The sequence below is a fragment of the Corythoichthys intestinalis genome, chromosome 4 (genome assembly GCF_030265065.1).
Source record: "Corythoichthys intestinalis isolate RoL2023-P3 chromosome 4, ASM3026506v1, whole genome shotgun sequence".
NCBI classification, from domain to species: Eukaryota; Metazoa; Chordata; class Actinopteri; order Syngnathiformes; family Syngnathidae; genus Corythoichthys; species Corythoichthys intestinalis.
In genome coordinates this window covers 18,606,106-18,622,247 of record NC_080398.1, presented here as the reverse complement: position 1 = coordinate 18,622,247, position 16,142 = coordinate 18,606,106, and the positions used below count along the sequence as shown (strand labels likewise).

Below are 16,142 nucleotides of genomic sequence, written 5' to 3'. Positions count from 1 at the left end.
AAATTCTTGTAGTACTTGTCGTGAAGGTTGCGGTTGGGCCAAAACTGGGGAAGGAAAAGGTGAGATTTAGACTTAGAACATGAAATGCAAATCAAGATCCATTGTGCTTCCGCCTCAAAATGGAAGCACAGACACTACTTTTCAAATTTAAATCTTGCCTATTTTTTCCCCTGATGTCTGCAGGACATATTGAGTGTGGTGCCTTTTCAATTAGCTAGTGGAAGCAACAGTTGCTCTTTGAACGTTTAATGGCAAAATAACACCACAAACTAAAATATTTACACTTACATGTAAACACAGTCTTCTGTACAGAGGAATATACATGCAAAAGTAAAAATGAAGTCATCATACAACATTCAAATTGACATTGCCGCAGTCAGTGTTGTAGGTGTATTTCAAATATGAAACAGGTTTACATCCTGGGTGGAGGCAAACTGCCCTCTGCCCCTCTCTGTACATCTTTACATCACAAGCAAGAGGAGGATGAGGGCTTCACAAAGGCATTTTATTACATACAACATATTTTGCTGAATAGAAGCTTTTACAGAACTAGATTAATATTTTTCCCCGGGAACCCAGATACATAAAGACAAAAAAAAAAAAAAAAGAAAAATTACAGCAAAACCTTAGAGAACTCAACATTTTCCCACAGATTAGTAGACATAAATTTTCCAATGAAAGTTTAGCAACCATTCTCGACTGCTGAGTAAACAAGATATAGAGCAAAAGGAAATTTTGTCTCCTAAATTGATTAGGCACCCCATGCTAAGATCATGCTATATTGCGTAAGGATGCAACCATAAAGCAAGCAAAGTCCACCCTAACGCAGCAAATGAATCGCTAAACATAGTCATAAAATAAATAAAAGTCCATGTAAACTCTTAAATAATCTGGGTTCACTGTGCTCTCTATAAATTAACATGAAAAATCAAAATAATACAGGAAAACAAATAGAAAACTTTGGTATTATTATGGAAACTATGACAAAGGAAAAGCATAAGTGCTTGTTTTTTTTGTTTTATTTTTTTACAATATACACATTTTACATTGTTGTCAACACTCATTTAATTGAGGTTTTGCAGATATTAGTACTGAACTTAATACAGAAGAGTTAACACAATACAGACGTCTATTGCAGTACCGGTTACGTACATGCCTTTATCTCCTTTAAAGACTACACCTACAACAAAAATCTTCATAAATAGTTGCATAAATGTTCAAGCTGCAACATTGCACATGGAAACAGACATAAAACGAGTGCATTTCTAAATTTTTTCATCATCTTACAAATAAGACTTTGTTCAGTGGCAAAAGATTGTTGAAAAATAAATGAAAAAGCATGAATATGTATTTACAAGTAAGGCGGAGATCTAGGAAGCGTTACCTTTAACATTTCTTCATTAAGCTTGTGCTGAAACGACTTCAGTTTTGATGCTGAAGGCAAGCAAGAGGACAGACAGCACACACTATTGCACTCAAAGTAACCAAGTAGGGAAAAAAAAAACATGGTCTAGTCTTCATGTTGGTATGACGTCACTAATGGACGCCATCTTGTTTTTTTCCTTCTACAAACTTTTGTTTTCCTCAAAGGTGACTAGCGTTTTGTTTCCTAACTGTACACGGTTTCACTTACAAAAAGTAATCTCTTTTTTACAAAGAAAAAGGCTTGTTCTGTGGTCAACGATAAGCAGCCTGACACACACAGACTATACAGTATTCTATTTCCTCTTTGAAAGACTATGACTCGCGAGAAAAGAAAAGCTTGCTTTTCTCACTGCCAAGTCGGGGTTGGAAGTCTCGCACAAATTCTGACAGTTTGTTGTGCAGGCATAAACATGCCGAGGTTAGGAGGGAAGTGAAGAGGGGGAAGTCAAAGGTTTTGTCAGCAGATGTCATTCAGTCAGTCAGCAGCAGCAGGACACTTGTGGATCAGTGAGAGAACATGGCATCAGTGTGGAGATGTTGATCTGCGGTTAGGAACGGCAACCCGGTTGAGAGGGACGATCGAGGTACTTCAGTCACATATAATTAAGCAGCCGGCTTTGAAGAAACGTCTTCAACGTCCCGATGGGCCTGGCGTCATTCAGGTGTTTCCGCCTCTCGATGAAGGAAATGAGCCGGGACGTATCCAAATGGGAGGTGTGATTCTGGACCGGGGGAAGCTGCATGCGATTGGAAGTGGCGTATCCGGTGTCCCTGTCCGCTACGCCCGGGAGGCGGAGCCACGGTTCCTGCAGGCAAGCCGTTGCTGAGGGCCGTTGCTCAGGCTCCCCTTGCAGGAGCAGGCACACAAAGTCGCGGGCAGCTGTGCTCACGCCTTCAAAGTAGTCCTCGGGGAAGCTGAAATCCAGTCGGCAGATGTTCAGACACGTCTCCTCCAGACTCTCGTCTAGGAAAGGCGACGCACCGCTGAGCACAACGTAGGTCAACACACCTGTAAGACGCATCAGCAAACAGTCAACGGAAAATAAGATTAGCGTTCATGCAAGGACTCACGGAATGCTTTTCAACTCTGCCGTTGACAAATACGATTATCAGCGACAATCCAGACGTTCACTGGCATTGACAAGTATCCTCGTCGATTAAATTTCTCAATGGGGAGGGCTTTGTAAGATTCTAATGCTTCTCTACTGTGAATTTCAATCTTGGAAACAATTGTACTAAGACAAAAATACCAGTAGATGGCAGTGATAAACTATTTTCCAGTGGAAGTTTTGTATGATCTACCCAATGTATGATGGACCGCTGATTACAAAGGCATGGGAAAGGTAGAAACAAATTGTGGTTACAATATATTAAAACTGGGAAACACAGTTTCTGTGGTTTTAGGTAAGACAGCTGTTTAAAAAAAATTGGTTGCAGAATCCAAAACTGACCTCAGTTTTTCTCTATCACGTCAAGTATTTGAATATTAAGTCCCCATTTTCGGAGAAAAATATGAAAAACCACTTTACCAAACATACGGTATGTACTTGTTTTACAACACAAATAAATAAATGACATACAGTGAAATAAAGCAACAGACACGACTGAAATGTTTATTGAACGCTATAATGTTTATACAAATGTAGCCCCTATCTATACCCTTCTGTATGTATACTGATAGGAGCTGCGTTCTAGGTTCGGCTCAATCGGTATTGATACGATGACCACATCAAACATCAGGTTTAGGCAATTCGAATCCTTTTGTATATTTTTAATGAACAATATAATAAACAAACAATAAACCATTTTAACAATAACACACAATGAACTAGTTATAACAAACTAACAAGAAACAGAGAAAAAATACTTTTCAGTTTAGTCTCAGTCAATTCTTTGGTCAAAGTCAAAATTGTCCAATATTAGTTGAAATGGCAACTAATTCAATGTCTCAAGTTTTTAACTATTGCAATACTTTTTTTTCAATGTTCGGTGGAGTACACTCTTTGGAAGAAAAAAAGAAAAATGTAGGAATCAGTCCGATGACTGATACAATCCTACCACACAGACAGTCCGTCTGTTATTCCAGAATTTTTGATATTCTTGGTTCTTCAAATCACTCTGGGTTAGCTCGCCATCGTTGAAGCCAATCTGATGATCTTTTTTTTTCCAATCAGAAAAAAAACCTGACCTGTATTTAACACAGGTCTTGGGTTACAATCTTTTCAGTTTCAATGTTTCAGTTTCATATACGTTGTACAACTTTTTCAAACATTACTCAGTAATCACCAAAAACTATTATTCATTCCAAAGCATTTTGTATGCAATAAATGACATTTTCATAACAAAAATGTTAACTACACTTTCAAAAGCGTTTTTTTTTCATGCAACATTTACTGTAAATGGTACATTTTCCATAACCAAAAACACAAATTACATCTCTTTTCCTTTCAAATGGAAAATATATTTTATAACATCGCAAACAGCAGTAAATCTTGACAAAAATTTCTCACCGAATAGTCTTAACTGACGACGCCTGGTCCTCTTCCTCTCACACAAGGCTTTTGGCCTGCATAAATAAGGCGCTAGCAGTTAGCCATGAATGTAGATTTGGCTTTAACGATTTAGAGAAGTGTACGTATTTCCACATCTTACCGAGTGGTCTCCGTTCAATATTTTCACCACGCGACCGTCTGAATTCGCATTAAGCAACAGACGCCACACAGCAGTGGTTGGTGCATTCGTCAATTTGCTTTTTCTTTATCTTTTTTTATTTCTTTCTGGAGCGAACAAAACTTTGTCCCCTTACTTAGAAAAGGCCAACGTCCCCATAAGGAAGTGCGCATGCGCTGAGGTCACAGTTGTGAGTCTCTGACTTCATTCAAATGTCGCTCATGACCTCTAGTGTTGTTATTGGGTATAACGCGTCAATATTTTTCTCTGGGCTACACAAAGGATAAGGCTCGTTGTGTGCATGTAGTAACATTATTGTGAGGAGGTAGCCTGTGGAGAAAAAAACTTGACATGATAGAGAGAAAAAAAATCAGTTTTAGATTCTGCACTTGAAATTTAGTTGAAAACAGCTGTCATATCTAAAACATACTTGGTATTAAAAAATAAGTATTACCTCTGCTAAGGAGGTTACATTGTCACTGGCATCAGTTTCTTTTATTTTCTCGGGAACAACACACGTTTTTGGATGATTATAATGTAGCAAGTAGACATGTTCCGATTACAGGTTTCAAGGAATACCGTGGTGTGAAAACATCATGGTTTCAAAACCACAAAATTAAAGGTTAGTAAACAATATCATGGACGTTTCCCACCAGCAATGAGAGTTAACTCCAGTGTGTTTAGTGCATCTAGCACAATACTTCTCAAATAGTGGGGCGCCCCCCACCCCCAGGGGGGCACAGAGCAATATGTAATTGCACATCCACTCAGTGGGTGGCAGTGCCGCTCCCATTTTCAGCGTGTGCGCAGTATTTTTCAGCCAAACAAGAGCACACAGCAAAGAGCACCAGAGATATGAAAATCTAAGACAAGGAAATATAACGAAGCGTATGCAGCATTTGGCTTTGACTTTTAGTATAGTGGGACACGAAGAATGACCAATCTGTTTATTTTGTCTAAAAATGTTCACAGCAGACAGCAGGAATTATTTTGTTTTGCGAAAACGTGTCAAATATTGCCAACAATCCTTCTGCTTAGTCAGTGTTACCTAAGTAAACCAGCAAGCACTGTCAGCATCACAAAAGGTGGCATACCTAGTTGCTCAGTGCAAAATAACCCCACACCATAGCAAAAGAGCTGATACTGCCTGCAGCAAAAATAAAAACCGTCCAATGACACTGTCGTTTTTGTTCTATTTATTTTCGTTTTTTTCGGTCTAATTGTTTGGCATATTATCCTGATGAGTTAATGTTGCTAATCAATTTGAATTTATTACTATTTATCAATTTTAATCAATTTCAATTTTCAGTATCAAACGGTCAAACTATGTAACTTGATTGTATTTTTACAGTGTGGTTGTGTTTTTTTTTTTTTTTTTTTACACTTTATTGAAAGTTGATCTATATTACTTTTTTCTTTTATTATTGAAAAGAACACAATGTTATGCAGAGGTGTACTTATAATACACCTAATAATACTAAGAATTTTATATACAAATGATACTACAGTATATTTATAGTGGCGGCAGAGATGGGCAGGCGCGGAACGTTTACGTCTTCCCGTGGGGGGCATAACAGAAAAATGAGAAGCACTGGTCTAGCGGTGGTAAAACATGTTTTTTTCTGTCTGGCAACTGCCTGTGTTGAGAAAGAGAGTGTGTGTATAATGTAAACATGATACGAGTCATACACACATGCATTTTATAATAATTCAAATTATAATTGTTGTTCTGATGGTAATAATGTTAAGCTGTGGCTGTGGGTTTACGCTCACCCCAAGGACTGCATTTATTTTAATTTAGTTTTGAATATTTTTTGTTATTTTTAAAAAAATTATTTTAACATTATACTTACTGTATGTTCCGATTTGCTAATATGTTTTGAAAAATAAAATTCCCGTTGAATGGAAAAAAAGACATTTTTTAACTAAAATATTTCAAAGTAACTCATTTTAGAACTGTAATTGCAATACCGTGATACCATGAAAATGTCATATTTTTGCTTTAGGTTATCATACCGCATCATCATACCAGCACATGCCTAGTAGCAAGTGTGTTTCTGTGGATTTTTTTGGGTCATTTTCATCAAATAAAGATCATGACACAAAACTCTCCATTGCTTATCTGTGTCTGGAAGACAGACCTAAGCTCCATATGTCGGACATCAGAGAGGCAGGCTGACCCAGGACAAGCTCGGGGGCAGAGAACTCTGGGCTCCCTAAAAGAGGATGAATGTAGGTGGATGGTGGGTTTAGCTGAACAGCATCACCAAAGTCAGTGAGCTTCACCACAGGCTGGGAAGACACCTGTTCTACAACAATGTTCTCGGGCTGTCAAAAACATGGAGACATGATACAGTTAGGTCCCCTTCCACATTACAAATGGTTTGCAAAAATATGCAATAATACAGATATTTATATACTTTGAGATCAAGGTGCACTATCCTCCAGCCGTGTAGGTACTGGAGCGCTTCCAGAATGTCTCTGAGATACAGGGCTACTTTCTCCTCTGTCAGATTTCCCCAGCTCACGATGTAATCTAGGAAACGTCCTTGGTCTGCCCTAAAAAATACAACAGCCAATACTATTTGAGTCATATTGCTCGTAAGAACCTAACATTTTAATAGGTGGCCTTTAATACTGTATTGCAATGAGCAAACTATATGCACTACAAAGGGTGAAGGTTCCAATCAGAACAGTCAAAATGAAACTTGATTACATTTTGAAGAATAGCAAAGTATAATTAATATCGATGAAATCGACAATTGGATAACTATAATTTCCCTGTTTAAGTCAATGAGTTGCACTAAGTTGCTTGTTAACATGTTGCACTTTGACTTACATCTCTAATATAAGAACATAACTGTTGGTCGTCTCATACATGTCCAGGAAGCGGACCAGGTTTGGATGATCCACAGTTTGGAGGAGTTTGACCTCCTGCAGCACTTGTTCTCGACGCATCAGCTTCTTGTTTACATGTTTCGCCGCCACAGTCCATTTGCTGCCTCTCTGGTCGCACCTCTTGGTCACTGAGAAGCGGCCTCTGCCAAGCAAATTGGAAGTCAAGTGAATATTTGTATTCGGATGTTCCAAGCATTTGTTTGATATGATCATGAATTCAGTTTAACTTGAATTTTTACCTTCCAAGTTCAGAAATATCAGTGTAGTGGGACTCAAAACCACGTTTCCAAATTGCATTGTTGCTATCATCAGGGCTTCCTGAAAAAAAAAACAACAACAAAAAAAACAGCATAATACAGTGTTCAGTAAAACATTGAAAACATTGTAACTGCCCATCATAGTGGTGATATAAGCAATATACAGTGGTACCTCGACATATTATCGCTTCGACACACGATCTTCTCGACATCCGATGTAAAATTTGACTCGCCATTTGGTTCTACATCTGAAGACATGCTCGAAATATGAGGATTTATGACAGCACCGCAGTTTGTTTTCCCGCAAGATAGACGCACAGCGGGTTTTCTTATGAGAGAAACCAACATGGGTCCCAAGAAGGTTAGTGCAGGTGGTGAAAAAAAAGAAAAAGGTGACATTTCCCATTGAAATGAAGATGGAAATGACACAAAAATATGAGCGTGGTGTGCAGTGGTGTTACCAAGATGCCAGGTGTGGGTAGGCATTAGTCTTACCTGGGGAAAAAAAAAAAAAAACCTACAATGCTCAAGTAGGTAGAAATTAGTGTAGGGCGACTGCACCTTAAAACATGTTTTGTTTTCTCCTTGAGATAACTGTTGTTGTGATTTGGTCTAAACCAGACATGTCCAAAGTCAGGCCCGGGGGCCAAATGTGGCCCGCGGCCCCCAGCCTCTGTCATAAAATCAATAACGTCTGGTCCACACACAGACTTAATAAACTGGTCAGCAGCACTGCTACCAGCATATGAAGTAGCTTACACACTAAATGCTGCTCCTCATTTACCCACTAAAAGGCAGCGGCACTCTCACGCAACATTACCCCGTGTGACCCTTTACTCCCAATTTTCTAAAATGGCGACAATCAACAAAAAAAAGAAAGTTGATTGCGATGGCCGCCGCTTCAAGGATAGGTGGAAATTGGACTATTTCTTCTTAAAAATATGCAACAACTGTGTCTGCCTCATTTGCAAAGAGACAGTCACTGCTTTTAAAGAGTTCAATGTGAGGCGATATTACCAAACAAGACAGGCTGACATGTTTGACAAGATTACAGGGAAGATACATAGCGATAAACTGAAGCAACTTGAAGCTAGTTTAATTTCACAGCAGCAGTATTTCGCAAGAGCCAGAGATTTGAAAGAGTAACCCACAAAGGCTGGTTGCGAGATTGTTGAAATTATTAATTTAAAAAAAAAATAAAGCAAATGTGACACACACAATGGCTTGCTAAAATTTGCTTAAATATATTGTTCTACGTAAAGGACGTAAGCCAAGGTCGGCCCCCCACATTTTTAACACACCAAATCTGGCCCCCTTCGCAGAAAGTCTGGACACCCCTGGTCTAAACAAATAAAAGTTGATTTGATTTTATTTGACTTAGAACACATCCATAACTGAACAGTATGGACATGCAGGTGACAATGTTTTTTCTAGGTAACCGATTGTGGTTCCACGGTTTTATCATCATTATTATAGTTATTCTTTGTTCCACAGGCCCTTTGAGCTCAATTTGACCCTCTTAGAATGCTTCAAAATGCACCAAAATCGGCAGGCAGGTCAAGACGGGTCCAATCTTTGATACCGTGTAAAGACAAATTCCAAAGACACTATGTAACACCCCCTAGCAGTCATTCTTTGTTCCGCCGATGCTTTGAGTCCTACTTTGACCCCCTCAGAATGCTTCAAAACTCACCAAACTCAACAGCCAGGTGAACACTGGTGAAAACTTTGATAAAATGACAAAAAAAAAAAAAAATCAAAATATGCGTATCTAGCGCCCCCTAGGAACAAAACCAACATTTCTTTTTTTTTTAAGGTGAAAGAGGAGGTAACAAAGCAAAGGTTAAAACTTAGAACACATTAGTACTATATGAATGGGACCATACGCGGTGCCCAAATTGCCGTTAGTACTACATCCAGTTTTCTTTAGGCGGGCAGAGCGTGTCCGTAGGTGGGCGCTGCCCCCCCGGTAATGCCCCTGGTGGTGTGCCATCTGTGAACTGGCTTGACAATACGGCCGTTGCCACAATTATTATTGTGGTAACATCGCCAAAGAAATCGCCATCTTCGTTATGTTTTTAATCATTTATTTCAGAACTTGTGCAACACAACATGCCTACTGTCCGCTGCAGTTGAAACCAACAACAATAGAACATTAAAAGAGCAAGTAAAATCTCTACCGCATCTTTGTCACGTCAGCCACGCCATGCGTTCAGGAACAGCCCGCAAAACACATCCATCACGTTAGAACTAGAGGCGTGCGAAATTTCCAATTCTGAGATTATTCGCGATTCGGCCGTGGAAGATTCGAGTGCGATTCACAAAAATCCAAATTCCGATTATTTAATTATACCAGGTAAAGCAGACCTAAAACACAGTCAACGCAGTCTTCGGGACGCAATGAGGAACGGACCGAGAGTAAATGTCATGTTCAACTCATGCCGCTAGATAAAAAAAAAAACAATAATACCTGACTGCGGCCGACAGCTACTTCAAACAACGCCCAGTTGCTAGTTGCTACAAACATACGGCCACATACGGCAGATATCACATACATGTAGAACTAGATGCAAAATGACAAGATGACGGCGCCGGTAGAACATGTAAAAAGAACTAGATGCAAAATGACAGACTTGCTATTTAGTAGTTGCCGCGTTGTTAACAGCCGCTATCTTAAAGCAGTAGACTTCTCTAGAAGGCTCTGTTGTAGCGAACCTAATTAACTTTTTATCTAAAATACTCCTAAATCGGCAAAATCTTAACTTGAATCCATCTTAAATGATGAAAAAGTTTTAAAACTTTGAAATATCGAAAGTAGACAGACGGGAAATTATGGAATAACGGGAGAATTTTAACAACTGTAACAGTTGATTCACATCATTAAATTAATTGAATGTAGTTTAAAGCTGCTGATATAGAATGGGACCTGAGTATTTTATTTACCGTTTTAAACTGTTAACATGTTACTGAAATATTAGTTTGGGTTAGCCTGAGAGGATTTTTGAACAATTTTGAAATTAATGTACAAAACATTAAAAGGGGGGTGGTAACATCAATAATCGATTTATAATCGAATCGGAGCCTCTGAATCGTAACCGTAATCGAACCGTTAGGTGCCAAAAGATTCCCACCTCTAGTTAGAACCCGATTCGTTACATTATTACAGGAATTATTATTATTACGATTTTTATTTATAATTTATTTGTTTTGCTATGTGTAAATGCCATTTGTAATCGTACCAGCAGTATTTATTAATGATTTAGTGTTGGTTTTCGGGATGTGGAACGAATTAATGGAATTATAATGTATTCTTATGGGAAAATCCCGTTTGAAATACGAACACTTTGGCTACGTTCATACTACAGGTCTTAATGCACGAATCCGATTTTTTCGTGTTTTTCCGACTCAAGTGAGGCATTAACTTGACGGTCTGAACGTGACAAGTCGCATAGAACGGGACCATTTCAAATCCGATCTGGGTCACTTTCGTATGTGGTCTAAATCCGATCTGGGCCACATTTTCCCAGACTGTCGCGGCGGTCTGTACTGTCCAGTCCCGCAAATCGGATTTAATGCAGCAATTACGTCATCAAATAGCGAGAGCGTCGTTACCGTAGCGATGCACCTGTGCGTTATTAGCGCCAAGACTTTTTAAATTAATAACTTCAATCAATACATTTTTCTACATAATACAATAAAATAAATTAGGAAAAAAATTCTTTTTTAGTTGAAATTTTCATCTTCTATATGATTTTCAGAAAAAAACGGCCAAATTTAGTTGCTGAACTCTAACCTGATACTCTGAGGCTGGCAGAGGAGGTGACAGAACCTGTTACATTCATAGCAACACAAGTGTATCTTCCGTTGTCCTCCATAGTCACCCCCAGGATACACAGCGTCGCCTCTCCTGTCTCACTGCAGAGAAAAGAGCAATTACTGTATATCTCCAAATTGTGGGAAATGTGTTCTTGAAAAAGTGACATTTTTAAAATAGATGCAGATCATGTCAGAATGTTCCAGTATTGTGACTACTGTATTTTTCGGACTATAAGTCGCAGTTTTTTTCATAGTTTGGTTGGGGGTGCGACTTATACTCAGGAGCGACTTACGTGTGAAATTATTAACACATTATGATATCATTTCACATGTTATTTTCGTGTTTTGGAGTGACACTGATGGTTTGGTAAACTTATTAGCATGTTCTTTATGTATTAGTTATCTGAATAACTCTTAATAGCTATGGCCAGGTTCGCGTTCTGCCTTTGACAATGTGTGTTCAATTGTATTATTGACTTTTTTATATTGAAATGCATGCTTTTAGTTTGTGGCACTTTCGTGCCCAAGTGGGGGCGCACTCGCACTTGTTTACGCGAAGAAGAGCGCTCACAGCTACGCAGCGAGTGGGCGAGAGAAACACTGCTGTGAACCTATGTTCATTGTTTATGCTCGAAAAATATCTCTACAGAGGCAACGCCTGTGTGTATCATCTTTTCTGTTGTTGTTGTGTGTTTTTTTTCCACCCGCGATCGGACACCTAGAGCCGGTTGTGTGGTTGTGTGAACGATGTGCTAATGCTAGTGAACATATGCTAAACGTTTGTGTCATTGCTATAATAGCAGCTAATTATCATGTATTTACGTTGATGCGAACCTGTTTGGTATCGAGGACGAAATTGATTTGTGTTATTTCTATTTTTAGTTTCACTCTTCAATTGATGGTGTGATAATGACGGCCAAAATAAAGTCCACAAATTATACGGACGTCAAGCATCGTCATTTGGGAGTTTAGCTCGCTGTATAGCCAGGACCGGGCCATAGCGTCCTGGTTAGGACAGTATATTCGCATTTCGTTGTTCATGCATCATGTAACATTATCATACTGTACACTTATTCAGCATGTTGTTCTCTATTGTATTTTTATATTATATTGCCTTTGAAGATGACATGTCTGTTCTATGTGTTGGATTTTATCAAGTAAATTTCCCCCATAAATGCGACTTATACTCTGGTGCGACTTATATATGTTTTTTTTCCCTCTTCGTTGGGCATTTTATGGCTGGTGCGACTTATACTCAGGTGCGACTTATAGTCCGAAAAACACGGTAATTGTAGGCTTGATAAAAACAGGCGTGAGGTGCCTGAAAAAGTTAAAAGAAAAAACAAAAAAACATGGTTAGTAAGAGTTTAAAACCTATTGAATTACCTGTAGGTGATGCTGTATTGCCCATTGTTGCTAAGAGTGTTGTTGTCCGGACCTCGCCAGGTGACAGTGGCTCGTGGCCGGCCACTTATCTTGCATCTAAGAGTAACACTTTCACCACTCTCGCATGCTACATCACAAAGTGGAATGAGGAACTCTGGAGGAGCTGCATGGCAGAATGACAATAGAAAATGTCTAAATGATATACAATAAAAAAACAGAAAGACTAGTATGGCTTCAATAATTTCACTTTTATTTTACTATGTCACACAGTGGAATCTCATGAACCAAATGCTATAATACTGTGATTCGAAGATTTACCTATCGAGTATAATGTCACTGTTATTAAATATTAGAGTGTTGCATCAGCTTGTTCTTTATTAAATGACTGAATGAAATTAGTCATCAACTAATGTGAGTTCTGCGCTTGACATAAGAGATTAAACTGTTTTTATCGTTAATGATGTCCTGATCCGATCACGTGATCTGAAATTGGGCCGATCGCGCTATTTCTCTAAGGATTGGAATTGGGTGAAAATGATTGGGTTTTTAATTTTAGAAATATATTTATGATTTTTTGCTTCATGCTTGTACAGCCTTTAACTCTCCCACTTGCTGCTTTTCTTGGTCAGCAGTGCGCTGGAGTTTGCTAGTTAAAGTTAATAATGATTGATATGCTTGTAGCTTTGATCTTGCCAAGAAAGCTTGGTAGCTCTACAATCATCATTTAGCTTGTTACAAACTAGTGGTAGTGTGCTGTGGCAACTGATTGTGTATGTGAGAGGCTGTTCTCAACGGCGTGAGCGGATTTGAGTGGACTCATATGAATCATTTGTTAAAAAAAAGTATTTTTCTACGTTATTCTTGTTTAAAACAAATTCACATTATGAAGGCAGCACGGTGACATTAACATGTTTAAAACTTTTGTTCAAGAAACAAACAAACAAAAGACTTAGTTCGGGATCGAATCGGGACTCAGTATCGGCATATTATCAAAATCAGGTCACTCGGTCTTGGACTCGGGTGCGAAATATGTGATCAGGACATCCCTAGTCACCACAAATACAGTCATGGATGAATGTATTTGGCACCCCTGGAATTTTTCCAGAAAATACAGCATTTCTCACAGAAATTAATGCAATTACATGTTTTCAGTATGAATGTGTTTATTTCTTGGATGTGCATTGGAAAAACACAAAAAAGCTGAAGACACAATAATACAAAAATAGGGCTAGACAAAATTGTTGGCACCCTCAACTCAATATTTGGTTGCGCATCCTTTAGAAGAAATAACAAAGTAATCGCTTCCTATAACCATCAACAAGTTTCGTGCCCCTCTCAGATGGAATTTTGGACCACTGTTCTTTTGCCAACTATTCCAGGTCTCTCAGATTTGAAGGGTGCCTTCTTGCAACAGCAATTCTGATCTCTCCATAGTGTTCAATATGATTTAGATCCTATGGCCACCTCAGAATTCTCCAGCGCTTTGTCTCCAACCATTTCTTGGTGCTATTTGAGATGTGTTTTCGGTCATTGTCCTGTTGGAACACCCATGACCTCTGACGCAGACCCAGTTTTCTGACACTACACCATACATTCCGACCCAAAACATTTTGATAGTCTCCATATTTCATGACTCCTTGCACACTGTCAAATGCCAGAGGCAGCAAAACAACCCCAAAACATAACTGGACCTCCACCATGTTTTAGTATAGACACTGTTTCTTTTCTTTGGAGGCCTCATTCTTTTTTCTGTGACTGAGCACTGATCCCCAACCATTTCATTGTGCTATTTGAGGTATGTTTTGGGTCAATGTCCTGTTGGAAAACCCATGACCGTCCCAAAACATTTTGATACTCTCCATATTTCATGACTCCTTGCACACTGTCAAGGCACCCAGTGCCAGAAAAAAGAAAAAAAAGAAGAGTTGTCCAAAATCCCATCTGAGAGGTGCTCGAAACTTGTTGATGGTTGTAGGAAGCGATTGCTTTCTGTTATTTCTTCAAAAGGATGCGCAACCAAATATTGAGTAGAGGGTAGGGTTGGGCATCAAGGATTGAGCATCGATGGGACCCGGTTCTTACATTCCAGTTCTCCCGGAACCGTTGGAATTTTTAAATATCGATTCCATGTTTCGATGCCCTGACCACCGAGCGGAAAAAAATTCTGCCGAAAATCACGAAGAGGAAGCCACAAGAGGCGCATGCTTGTGCATTGCAACTTGATTACAACCATGGACATGGTGCGGTGGTGCTCAAAAGTTTGGCTTAAACTTTACAAAAAAAGACCAGTCAGCTCAGTGCAATATTTGCAACACAACTATACCATGCAAAGGTGGCTGCATGACCAATTATGCACGACCGGCTTCATGGAAGCCTATGTGCCATGTGCAAAGCTAGCCGAGAGCTACGTAGTTGACACGCTGCGCCGTCAAAACCAGGTAAGTAAAACAATACATTACTTCTGTCTTCTGCTGTTCTCGCGATCCGACCCCGGGTTAAGCAGTAGATGATGGATGGATGGATGGATGGATGGATGGATGGATGGATGGATGGATGGATGGATGAATGAAAAAATAGTACGAGAGTAAATCGTATTATTACGTCGGGCTATAGTCGATATCATGTATATAGAACTACATGCAAAATGACAGAGTCGGCGGTGTTAGAACATATAAAGAGAAATAGATGCAGTAGTAGTAAACAGCCACCATCTTAAAGCAGCAGACGCCTCAGTTAAAATCAACAGTATTAAAAGGATTTTTGTTTTGGAATCTGTTGTGTTGCTTATTTAGAAAGAAGCAGCCTTATGAAGCATTCAATTGCTTTTTAATGAACTCGCAGCAGTTATAACATTACAAAGCATCCTAGCCAGACGCTAGTGATGGGTCCAGTGATACTAATGCGCCGGCGTGCGCGCCGAGCTCATGAAGCAACCCCTGCGTTGGTGCGCGTATCGCTACAAGAAAATCAAGTGACCGAGGCATGAACTCATTGAACTGTGTCGACACAGTTATGACGTGGCAAACTGGTTCAAAAGGAAGAGCGTCTGTCAACGCGATGGAGCTGCTGAAACAATCCACATCTCACGGTTACTTCCTCGTTGTCTACATGCTGTGGAAATGGACGTAACATAGGGAAAACGCACTTGTCATCTTCCATTCAAAATACAATTAATTTTAAGTTAACTCTTAGTTTATTAGTGTGACGGTTGCCCGCGGGTTCGTCATTTGCGGTGCGTGGAAATATCCATTTTGATGCCTTCAAGAGAAACCGATGGCATTTAGCACAGTGGTCAGAGCACTCGCCTTTCGTATGAATGGATCGCGTTGCACGGCGCAGCCCGTAGCACACTGGATATTTTATTAACGTTATTTTTTTTGCAGGTGAAATGTCGCATTTGTACTTTCAATCTGTCATATACAAACAGTAGCCCCATACTCAATGCTGAAGCATTATTGCGCCAAGTTCTGATAATCCCAAGATAACACAGGTATAGAGCCATTCCTTTACTTTCCCACAGTAGCTTTTTTGGTAATTTATTATAAATCGGTAATTAAGCTATAATTTATTTATTGTCCACTTCAATTTTTTTTCTGATGGGCTATGGTAGCGCTTAGATGACGAACTGGGGAGTCAAGGAGGCAATGCAACTGTAGATGAAATTGCAAAAGTGCAACGATGAATGGCTGA

General features: G+C 39.3%; 1 protein-coding gene across 3 annotated transcripts in view; it reads right to left on the bottom strand.

Moving 5' to 3' along the window:
• Positions 1–230: 230 nt before the first annotated feature.
• triob (trio Rho guanine nucleotide exchange factor b) overlaps positions 231–16,142 on the bottom strand; it is a 192,518-nt gene continuing 176,606 nt past the window's right edge. For all 3 annotated transcript variants that reach the window (XM_057835068.1, XM_057835069.1, XM_057835070.1), the window contains 7 exons: positions 12,453–12,615; positions 11,044–11,165; positions 7,233–7,311; positions 6,935–7,135; positions 6,516–6,654; positions 6,237–6,423; positions 231–2,434 (listed from right to left, as the gene is read on the bottom strand). In XM_057835068.1, the coding sequence (XP_057691051.1) occupies positions 2,019–2,434; positions 6,237–6,423; positions 6,516–6,654; positions 6,935–7,135; positions 7,233–7,311; positions 11,044–11,165; positions 12,453–12,615 (1,307 nt within the window). In that variant the 3' untranslated portion in view covers positions 231–2,018. The remainder of the gene's footprint in view (positions 2,435–6,236; positions 6,424–6,515; positions 6,655–6,934; positions 7,136–7,232; positions 7,312–11,043; positions 11,166–12,452; positions 12,616–16,142) is intronic.